The 12,218-nt window shown below is 36.5% G+C and overlaps 1 protein-coding gene across 4 annotated transcripts in view; it reads left to right on the top strand.

Moving 5' to 3' along the window:
- The window catches only part of Elp1 (elongator complex protein 1), a 117,326-nt gene that overhangs the window by 36,787 nt on the left and 68,321 nt on the right, over window positions 1-12,218 (top strand). For all 4 annotated transcript variants that reach the window (XM_089251429.1, XM_089251428.1, XM_089251430.1 and 1 more), the window contains exons 18-20: window positions 6,115-6,289; window positions 10,945-11,023; window positions 11,480-11,559. In XM_089251429.1, coding sequence (XP_089107555.1) covers window positions 6,115-6,289; window positions 10,945-11,023; window positions 11,480-11,559 — 334 coding nt within the window. The remainder of the gene's footprint in view (window positions 1-6,114; window positions 6,290-10,944; window positions 11,024-11,479; window positions 11,560-12,218) is intronic.

Genomic DNA, 12,218 nt, shown 5'->3' with positions numbered 1-12,218 from the left:
AGATTCTCTAATCTGGAATCATCTAGGTCCCGATGAGTCCGGATATGAGAGGTCTTACTGCATATTTCTTTATTTTTTTATAACCATTGTGAGACAAATTGTCTGCTTCTTTGCCCTTTTAAAAAGTTAAAAAAAAAGAAAAAAAATTGATTCCTTCACATAAATTCTAGACCAACCTGCTATTTCTGTGTCCAAAACAAATTCCAATAGTGAATTTTTTTTATATCTACGTTACCAGAGCATGCATTTACTCATGAGATCGTACTGACTTGTCATTAAGTCACCCTGTTTATAAAGTCCATTTTGTTTGGTTCACTTTTGTGATGCTATACTGAGGTCTAAATGTAGTCAACCTTTGTTTTTACAAACCTGTATGGACTTGAAAATTGGTTTGAAAATGAGAGAGACTATGAAAAAAAAAATGTGGGAAATAAAAAATGAGTTAGTCATCATCTTTATTGGATGATCTCCAAAAAAATCACTCATTTTTGTTTGCTTCATTGTAACTTTTTGTGATGTATTCAGTAGTCAATGAATTTATCTTCCCTTCTTTTCATTCGCTAATGACAGTTGTGTCCACAGCCGTGCTTTCTCTGCATAATGTATGAAAAGTTAGGTCATGTTTTTCTTGTATTTCTGCAGCCAACCATTTGATCTTTCGGAATCAACTTTGGGATTTCACTTCTTGTTTCAAAAGGTTTTTGTTACAATGCTACAAATGCTATTTTAAGCTCTGGAAATCTCACCTTTGTGAAATATTTTTGGAATGATAGAACACTGCTGGATTCACTTGTCACAGAAACAATCTTTTTAGAGTACTCAATGTACTTTATGGAATCCCTTGCATTTTGACAATTCCAGTCCTTTGTAAGAATTCATGCATTAATTTCTTAAAAAAAAAAATTTCTCATCTACTGTCAAGCACAATGTTTTCCATTTCATTGAAATTGCGAAGAGGAAAGTAGACAAACAGCAGTTGGAGTAGAGGTGGATTGATTCCCAACTAAGAGATTGCTTTATCAATAAGCTACTGTATCATACCATTTCTCCAACCACCAGTTTATTCAATCATAATGCACAAAAGTGAATTATGTTGTCCACACATCTTCACTTAATACTCACCCTGCCAATAATTGAATGTGGACCTGCATGTTTGCGATTACAAAATTTGGTGAACTTTCTGCCTCTGCCCCCCCCCCCTCGTTCTCTGTTTTTTCTTAAGACACATAGAACGTCCGAGGTTGCTAGAAGAATTGTGGCGTATGCAAATTACCATGCTGTGACGTGTACATCTGGCGCTGCAGTCCATACGCATATAAACCGGAATCAACCTGGAAATAGCAGCTCTTACCACTCCGTCACTTGCCATCACATCCACGCGGGTCATGCTGATGATCTAAATTCCTAAATTTTTATGTCAATTATTTCCTAATACTTAATTGTTTAATTGCTGAATGTTTAATTATTAATAGTTTAATAAATAGTTATTAACCCTTTTCAAGTTTGTATATTCAATATTGGAGTCATTCACCGCACCACTAGAGATGGTGACCCGGGCGTGATTCTTGTGTTGTTTTCATTGTGTTTTCATGTTTCTTGCATTGTGATGGCAAAAGGAAATGACAAGACTTCCGAATTGGCAAAACTGGCTTTTAGACCACCGCCCTTTTGGCGTGCGAATCCAAGCCTGTATTTTTACCGGTTGGAATCTTCGTTCAAAGTTTCTGGTATAACCAAAGACTCGACTAAATTTCAATGTCTTGTCTCCACTCTTGAGCCCGAACTTTTTGACGTGGTTAGCGATTTGTTGCAAAACCCACCTGTCGAACACGTGTACGACAGTCTAAAAAATAGAATCATCGCCCAGTTTACCGATTCTAAAACTCGTTGTTTGTGTAAATTGCTTCAAGAATTAGATCTTGGTGATAAAAAACCTTCTATATTATTAATCGAAATGCAAAATCTTGCTGGGAAAAACTTCAGCGACGAAGTTTTAAAAAATTTGTGGTTGCAAAGATTACCCCACAATATGCAACAGATTTTGTCTAATAAGTGATCAAGATTTATCTAAATTAGCTATTATGGCTGATAGAATAAATGAGGTATCCCCAGTCATGTGTGCTAGTGTCTCGTCCAATTCGGATATTGCGGCCCTAATCGCCAGGATTGAAGTCCTTGAAAATAAGTTATCAAGATTACAATGCTCTCGATCACGATCTCGTTCAGGAGAGTGTTATAGAAATCTGTCATTTTCAGGAAAATGATTGTGTTGGTATCATTTGAATTTTGGCGTAAACGCTAAAAAATGTACTGACTCATGCCAGTTTAACGATCTTCAAAATTCGGATAAACAAAACTCGGAAAACTGAGTGGCTCATCGTTAGCGGCAGCGCACGATGTTAGCACCGAACAAAGTCAACTTTTTGTTCATTATCGCATTACCAGGACTAGTTTTCTTGTTGATACTGATGCTGTAATATCAGTTTCACCCTATTTTGGTCTTAAAAAGCCAGCTCGTGATTTTGCCCTTTTTGCTGCAAATGGCAGCAAAATTTCAACGTTTGGGACAAAAATCATGGCCGTTGACATTGGCTTGCGACGTAAATTTTCTTGGCCTTTTGTTTTGGCTTCCGTAAATCGAGCAATTTTAGGTGCAGATTTTCTAAAACATTTCAAAATTCTTGTTGATTTAAATAAAACCTGTTTAATTGACAGCACTACGACATGTTTCGTGGCTTCATTTTGTTCTACAATTGGAATAACAACAGTGTCTAATGATGTCGATTTTCATGGACTTTTGTCAAAATTTCCCTATATCATTCGACCATCACTTAAGTATGGAACTGTTTCTCATGATGTAGATATCATCATATTCAAACTCACGGTCCTCCTACTTATTGTAAACCAAGACGTCTCTTACCTGAGAAATTAAAAATCGCTCAAAAACAATTTGACCTAATCATTGCAGAAGGCATATGTCGCCCTTCTAAGAGCCCGTGGGCTAGTCCATTACACATGGTTCCCAAACGCTCTGGTGATTGGCGGGCATGTGGGGATTATCGCAGGTTGAATAGTGTCACTTTGCCCGATCATTATCGGTCCCACACATTCAGGACTTCACGTATGATCTTCATGGTAAAATTTTTTTTTCTACCATCGATCTGGTCAGGGCTTACAATCAAATTCTTATTCATCCTGACGATGTACCAAAAACTGCAATCATTACGCCATTTGGTCTTTTTGAATTTACAACTATGACATTTGGACTGCGTAATGCTGGTCAAACGTTTCAAAGATTTATTCATCAGGTTTTGAGAGGTCTTGATTTTTGCCATAGTTATATCGATGATATTTTAGTTTCTTCTAAAGATGAGGATGAACATATTGAACACCTAAAAATATTATTTCAGCGTTTATCTGATTATGATGATGTCATAAATGCTAACAAGTGTGTTTTCAGAAAATCGGAAGTCCAGTTTCTTGGATATTTGGTATCCGCAGATGGAATTAAACCACTTCCGGAAAAAGTTTTAATTACACAAAATTTTCCTAAGCCTTGCACTATTTTAGAGCTAAGACGTTTTTTGGCAACTGTCAATTTTTATTGCAGATTCATTCCGAATGCTGCTTCATCTCAAGCTCTTTTGAATAATTATTTAAAAGGTGTAAAAAAAGGTGACAAAATTCCAATACACTGGACAACCGAAACTTCCGAAGCTTTTGAAATATGTAAAACAGAAATTGCACGGGCAGCACTGTTGGCTCACCTGTACCTTCAGCTTCGTTAACACTTAATGTTGACGCTTCCTCTATTGCATTGGGTGGTGCTTTGCACCAATTTGTCGAAAATTCTTGGCAACCCCTTGGTTTCTTTTCACGCAAACTCACACCAACAGAGTGTCATTATAGCTCTTATGACAGGGAACTCCTTGCTGCCTATACTTCAGTTCGATATTTTCAGTACATGCTTGAAGGCCAGTCATTCACAATTCTGACTGACCATCGCCCTCTTACTCATGCATTCCGTCAGAAGCTGGAGAAATGTTCTGACAGACAATCCCATCAGCTTGACTTCATCAGCCAATTTACGATTGATATGCGTCATGTTTCAGGACTGAAAAATATAGTTGCCGATGCACTGTCTTGAATCGAGACTATTGAATGTCCTAATTCTATTGATTATTCTCAATTGGCTGTAGCTCAGCGGGATGACCAAGAGTTATCTCACTTGATTTCGTCTAATACTACTGATAAAGTCTTTCGTTCTCTAGGCTAGTGTGCTAACCACTGAACCAAATAGGCTTTATCGTCTAATACTACTGGACTTCAGCTGCAGAAATTGTGTCTTCCCGATTCGAAAGTTTCTGTATACTGTGATGCATCCACGGGAAGAATACAACCATATATACCACCTGCATTTCACAAGAATGTGTTCCTGCTAATACATGGATTATCCCATCCAGGAATTTGGTCAACAGTGCGTCTGATCAAGGAAGATTTATCTGGCCTTCCCTTGCTCGAGATTGTGCTCGGTGGTGTAAAAGTTGTCTTTCCTGTCAAAAGTCTAAGATACACCGTCATTCGTCCAGTGCATTAAGTGATTTTTCAGTTCCCAGTGCGCGTTTTTCCCATGTGCATGTGGATCTTGTTGGTCCATTACCTTCCTCACAGGGATACCAATACTGCTTGACTCTGATTGACAAATTCTTTCGATGGCCTGAGGCTATTCCGTTGCCTGACATCAAAGCATCGACAGTGGCAAAAGCATTCATATCTGGATGGATATCCAGGTTCGGTGTTGCGTCTCGCATAACCACCGATCAAGGTGCGCAGTTTGAAAGCCGTCTCTTTCAATCCCTCGCCCATTTCCTTGGCATTGAGCGGATTCATGCTACAGCATACCACCCTCAGTCAAATGGGATGGTTGAGCGGTATCACAGACAACTAAAGTCTGCAATACAATGCCATCCCTCGTCGTCTTGGACACAGTTCTTGCCATTTGTCCTCCTAGGCATTCGAGCTGCCGTAAAAGGGGATATCGGACTCAGTTCAGCGGAGGTGCTGTACGGAACAACTTTGAAGCTGCCCGGCGAGTTCTTCGATTCTTCACAACCCACCTGCAGTACCGGGGCCACATTCACATAGAACCTGAGGGAGTTCATGAGTAAACTCCGTCCTGCTCCTGTGGCTCGTCATGGTTCCCATACAGTGTTCGTTCACAAAGATCTTGCTACCTGCAGTCACGTCTTTCTGAGACGTGACTACAGTGTCCTTATGATGGCCCATATGCTGTCCTGAAACGACATCCAAAGTTCTTCACGATACTCATTGGCACTCGGAAGTCTACAGTATCGTTGGACCACCTGAAGCCTGCATATTTGGAGCACTTGTCCGAAGATCCAGAACTATCTAAATCAAATATTCAGCACGAACCATCTGGAATGACTTTACGTTCTGGCAAAAAGGTGACATTCAAAGTCTAGGACTACAGTTCCTCGTCCACCGGTGGGGGTATCCTGTGGCGTATGCAAATTACCGTGCTGTGACGTGTACATCTGGCGCTGCAGTCCATACGCATATAAACCGGAATCAACCTGGAAATAGCTGCTCTTTACCACTCCGTCACTTGCCATCACATCCACGTGGGTCGTGCTGATGATCTAAATTCTTAAATTTTTATGTCAATTATTTCCTAATACTTAATTGTTTAATTGTTGAATGTTTAATTATTAATAGTTTAATAAATAGTTATTAACCCTTTTCAAGTTTGTATATTCAATATTGGAGTCATTCACCGCACCACTAGAGAATAAAATAACAGGGGGAAAATAAGAGATGAAGAAAAACAAGTTGATAAAATAGAGTTAATAAAAATGAGAGTTTGTAAAATAGAGCATGTTTTAACATTAGCTCTACTGCATGCTGCTTAGGACAGAATACCTGTTCGTAAATTGGAGGTTTGTGAAATAGAGCATTGACTGTATATGGATTTATGTGAAACCTTGTTACTTTTTATGCATTATGAAATTTTTTTATAGAGTATCAATATTTCTCACCTGCTATTTTTTGATTTCAGTGCTTTTTAAGTTGATTCCATTCTTTATTCTCTTTCAGAAAATGAAAAGATATCTGTATCAGATGTCCCTCATCAAGAGGTTGAAGATGGTGCTGGAATAGTAATGGCAATACCTAGGGACACAAGACTGATATTGCAAATGCCTCGTGGAAATCTTGAGGTTATTCACCCAAGGCCTCTTGTGCTTTCTGCTATACAGAGGCTTCTTGATGGGTATGAATGAATTGAATAGTCCTATAATTGAAGTTTAAATTTTTTGTATGTGTTTGTATACATACATATTCCACTTCAAAAATTCAGAAAATACATTTTTTATGAAAAAATGAAATAAAAACACCATCAAGATCTTCCAATGGATGAAATTATAAGTGCAGTCTTTTTATGTAAAAAAAATCTATACAATAAATGCTTTTGCAGGGGTGCAAGAGCTGCGCCAAATGACACCAAAACGGTTCTCTTGCTACATGGTGCGCCAAGGTGCAGAATTCCTGCTAATTTGCGCCAATTCTTGTTTGTGGTTTTTGGAAGTATTGCTAATGCACTGTAGTGCATCAGATACCCGGAATTTAGGAAAAAGAAGCATGTGAAAATTTTGTTCACAGGACGCGTTCATTTTGAGGCAAGGAAAAATATACAGAGGGAAAACTTCAATTTTTTTCCACTTCCCACCATCTACCACAATCGCGTTATCTCGTGACCTTGGAAAGTAGTTCTCCTACTTTGAAGTACAAAATCCTGTACTGTTATTCAGGGCCGCTACTAGGGGGGGAGCAGGCGGGTCTTGTGCCCCGGGCGCTGGACGAGAGGGGGTGCAAATTTTATTCTCAAACCTCTCCTTCAACATTATAAGGGGGTGGGGGGCGCCAAAATGTGCACTTGCCCCAGTGCAACATATGTCTTTATCTGCCAATGAACAAAACAGTTTCGAACAACTATTTATTTCCAATTGGATATTTATTTCCATATGGGAAGTGTATGTGGACCATTTGGTTTATTAATTTTTCGTTTACTTAGTTTGAGGTTTCAACAAGTAATCATTAAAAACTTCAGTCTGGATGAAAAAAATAATTTTTTATCTACTACTTGATGGACAGTAACTAACATTTATCATTCAAAATTGTGGAGCACATTTTCTGTATGGATCAAACAACAGTTTGCATAATAAAGCAGTTGGGTACATAGGCCTATTTTAGGTTTTGTGACTCCCAATAGCATTCAATTGTCTTCTGTATTTTTAGGGCATGCAGAGGTATAAACAATATTGACAATGTGCTCGGAAAAGAGCTAGAAATGAAAATGGTTCATTTGTCAAAAACGATTACACTGACATTGAACACTAAAATTTAAATTAATCCTTTTAAAAAATGGATGAACAAAGTGAAACCATCTGGTCCACCTTGAGTTATTTGTATCAGACTTTGTAATTTACACATTTTGCACTGTGCTTTTGGAAGTGGTCTCGAAAGAGTGTCATTCTTAAAAAACTTTAATGTCCTTATAATTTGCTGTGCGCATTGTCGAAGAGAGTTGACAGACTGGACTGTGGAAGATTCCAAAAAAAAGAATGTACGAATGTAATATATATTGGAGGAATTTAATATATATTAAGAGAGACAAAAGAATTTTCTGTAGTTGCTAAGTACACTGTTTTGGAAAAATTGTTTTTGTAACTGTCATTTTTCTTCATTTTGCTTTGGCTTAAGTAAATCTTAAAGGATACTAAAATAGTGCTATAAAAAAATTAATTTTGAAAATTTTCAATTTTTTTTTAATTATTATTATGGTATGATTATGTTGTCTAAGAGGAGTACCCTCCCCGGTCCTACTTTATCTAATTTTTTGAGTGGGAGCCCTGTTTATGAAAAAATTTTGCAATTTCGTCACATATTGTAAGAGCAGTCACAAATGGGTTAATGAAACCATAAAACAAAAATTGATGACCATTTCACAAAAATAAGGAAAATTTTCACAAAAAAGGGAATTCTCTACTAAAAAAGTCTGGATAGATCCCTCCCTAAGAGAAAATAGAGGGAGAGAGGGGAGGTAGAGCTCACCAATTTGCCATCACCAACATACAAGTGTTTTTCAAATACGTGCGAAGGAGGATTTGATTGTTGGGGGGGGGGGGTGAATGTGAATTTAAGATGCAATTGACATCATAATTTCTTTTTGTGCATTATGATTGGGTAAACTGGTAGTTCAGGTTTCAGAAATGGTCATTAGGTTATTGATAGGCCATTTCTAAGGTGAGAGTCGATCAATCTATATTTCAGCCACTGGCTGTATGTCTGCTTTCCTCTTTACAAATGTCAACAAAACAGAAAAGATTATGCTTGACAGTGGATGAGAAAATATATTGTGAAAGAAATTAATATGCAAACTCTTAAAAAGACAGAAATCGCCAAAAAGTGTGGGATTCAAAAACTGTTCAAAGATTGATTCAAAAGATCGTTCCTATAGCAAGTGGTTTCAGCGACATTCCATCATCTTGAAAATATTTCAGAGGAGCAAGATTCCTGTGAAATGTTATACATAAATTCCATGGAATCTGATATTTACTAAAATTCTGTGGTGAAACTAATAAAAATAAGTGATTAATCATCAATAAAGGTGACTAATTAATTTTTTCTTTCCAGCATTTTTTTCATTCCTCCCATTTGTGAACTTTTGATTTTAATAATTAAATCAAGTTGATACAGGTTCATAAAAACAAATGGTAACTGTAACATGCAAAATTTTTAACCAAATTTGACAAAACTTAAAAACATGCAAGAAATCTTGTACTGAAATTTGAAATTATACCAATCAGTATTCAAATACAAATACAACGCCACAACATGCAAAATGTCCAACGAGGTGGCTGAGAAAAAGATGCCCATAGCAAATATGGATGTCATATATTTCAAAAATACAGCAACCCAATTAAAAACACAATCACAAAAGTTATAAACAATATATATACATGATAATTCATGATATATTCTTTATAAGGCATGATATCATACAATGCCTTTTAAAGAATATATACGATGGGAAATGAGCATTTGAAGAAAATAATTTTATAATTGTGCATCCATGAGAGGTTGCCGGTTTTATTTTTTCAAGTAGTTTGATCGCCAACTATATAAAGCAACTTTTTTGAAAATTCCAATTGAATATCATGAAAATTCAGAAAGATATCAGGGATATAGGTAACTGCATTCAAGTTACTTTCTGAGAAGAAAAAGTAGGTGGAACATCAGGGATTTTTTACAAATTTTCCTTTTGATTATTTTCAGTGATGTGATTTTTATTACAAGAAAAAGTCCCCAGCATTATGCAAATGAGCAAAAATGTATATCTGATGCTGTATAAGAGAAGGAATGCTCGAGTACAAAATGTGTTTGAAATCAAAATGAACATACCTCCAAGGAAATAATCAAAATGAACATACCTCCAAGGAAATAATCAAAATGAACATACCTCCAAGGAAATAATCAAAATGAACATACCTCCAAGGAAATAATCAAAATGAACATACCTCCAAGGAAATAATCAAAATGAACATACCTCCAAGGAAATAATCAAAATGAACATACCTCCAAGGAAATAATCAAAATGAACATACCTCCAAGGAAATAATCAAAATGACTATGATTAAATGTAAATGTACAATAATATATCGCTGTTATTATCAAACACATTCTCTTGTATAGACCTCCGCGAACAATATTGCATAAATAATGAATTACTTTTTCAGTGAGTTGTCTTCCAGGTCTTCAGGGGAGCAGCAGCATTGTTCATAACTAACATATTCCCCTGTAACATTACCATTTAGGTCCCGCCGGAAATGGTCCTTTTCTAGTCATTTTTATATTTTTACTACCTTTAACATTGATTTTGGGATCGATCGGCGAGATCATGTGCCGCCGATCGGCCGCCATGTTACAATCTTTTGCCGAATGTCATACAATATTTTTAGTTCATGTGAATATGTAAATTTCTCAAATGTTACGTTGATTCTAGCACCGCGAGTCTCGATACGGATTGGTTCCAGTAATGTGAGATGGGGAAATTTTCCCTTATATGCCGGTAGTGTGCAACGAACAGACACGTTGGACGTTGATCGTTACATTTCATTTCATCCCGCCTCGTTCCAGCCATGAGTTGATGATCTAGCAGGGTGCCTTGGCACCATTCGATCCGTTGATTGTCGTCTTCACCTAGTCAAAAATCGCTCAGCCTGTGGTGAAGTGTCTACGAGATGTCGGCTCTCATCCGTGAAGGTTTATTCGTCGGGTTCACCTCTTCGGACGCCTGATGCTGTTGCAATGGAGCCTTCCCCCTCTCTAGGAGACCGCACGGATAAATCAAGAAGTGAACTGTTCGCGTTCTTGTGACAGTGACATCCAGAAGGTTGTAATCGATGGACCAATTGGGTGAGAACGTTCGAAATCTGTGATATGTTAATACTAAAACTCTTAAGCAAATTTACTGATGCATGTTTTGGTAGACTTAAAATGTTGTAAAATATAAAGATTAATGCCGAATTAAAACTCTTAAGAAAACGAAAAGGTTGTCATATCATTGTCATCTGTCTGACAAAATTATTTTGGAAAGATAAAAATAGAATCCGGAAGTAACAGTTCATCGTTACACCTCCAGAGGCTGGCGGTCTTCTTGTGAATGTGGAGACAATTTCCAAGACTTATTTTTTCTTCTCACTATTCAATAAGTACTGTGCATAATGAGTTAGAAACTGCTGTGTACTGAATTATGTAAACTGTGTATATCAGTAAACTTATGTCTACTGAATATCAGTAAATTATGATTTTAAAAAGTTTGTTAGATATTTAGTTAGTGTTAATTTAAATTTCTTTTCTTTACAGATTTGACTATGCCAAGGCTTTTGATATTATCAAAAGAAATAGAATCGACATGAATATTATTTTCGATCACAATCACATTGTAGGTTTCTTTCATGCACATCTGCTATTTCATTGAAGACTAACATGTTAAAAAGTTTTAAATGTCAATTTGTTTTATGAGTTGTTTTTAATTTTATTGATTATCCTAGAATACTAATTGAAATAAAAACTGCAAGTTAACTGCTTATACCTGTACATTTCTGAGACGTAGAATTAGTCTCAGGAGAATTAGTTATGGTTAATGAACAGCAGTTTAACAACACAACAACTCATAAATCCCAGCAGTTTTTAACTTTTTTTTTTGCACTTTTTGACACTTCAGATAATTTCTAATTCTGTGAAAAATAAAATAGTATACTCATCACACTGTTAATTTTAACTTTTGTTAATTTTATTTTTCAATAACACACTTCTTTTGCCTTTGCAACACGCCAATTAAAAACTACCATGGTGTACATTGAGAATTTTTAAAGTTATTCATGTATTTCATTTCCAGGCATTTCTAGATCATGTGGGTGAGTTCCTGAAGCAACTACCATCACCAGCTGACATCAATATTTTTCTTGCAAGCTTAAGGTGAGTTTCCCAATTTTTTCTTTTTTTTCTGAAAATTGGGATGGTTTTGTGCTTGTGCTATGAAAAGTATGTTCAGGCCTGGAATACATATGCTACTTTTGAGCAAATGCAACCAATAAGCTTGTTGGTAGTATTTGCTTGAAAGGAGTGTGCTTTTGTGCTGGTCAAGTAGCATGTGTATCTCTGGCCTGAAGGTGTTGTAAAACTACAAGTACAGTAGAGTACAGTAGAACCTCGATTATCTGAACACATTGGGACCGAAAGGTGTTCGGAAAAGTGAAAAGTTCATAAAATTGATTTTGAAACTAATTTGATAACACAAAGAAATAAATTGAAATTCAGCAACAAATGATACCCACCATGATAAGAACTTTTTTGTTGTCAAGAAGACACACTCTTCTCTCTCATTAAGGCACACCCATAAGATTAAGGTGACTTCATCAGACGAAATAAAAAGATGGAAGCTCTAAATCTGCTCATATTTATGTGTTTGTTTGCTTGTCAGTCATTTATAACTACATAAACTGTACCCGGATCCACCATGCTTACATCTATAGCTCACAGTTACAGTATGTACGATTGTTTGGAAGTGGATTGTTGTACAATAGTGGGAATCTATGAGTAAGGAGATAAGAGGATTCAAGTCCCAAGAAAATACC

This window comes from Pholcus phalangioides, unplaced genomic scaffold (genome assembly GCF_987345545.1).
Source record: "Pholcus phalangioides strain wild (caught in Gottingen) unplaced genomic scaffold, Ppha-v1.0 ptg000024l_1, whole genome shotgun sequence".
Classification (NCBI taxonomy): domain Eukaryota; kingdom Metazoa; phylum Arthropoda; class Arachnida; order Araneae; family Pholcidae; genus Pholcus; species Pholcus phalangioides.
Note: the sequence above shows the minus strand (reverse complement) of the source record. Positions and strands in the feature narration are given on the sequence as shown.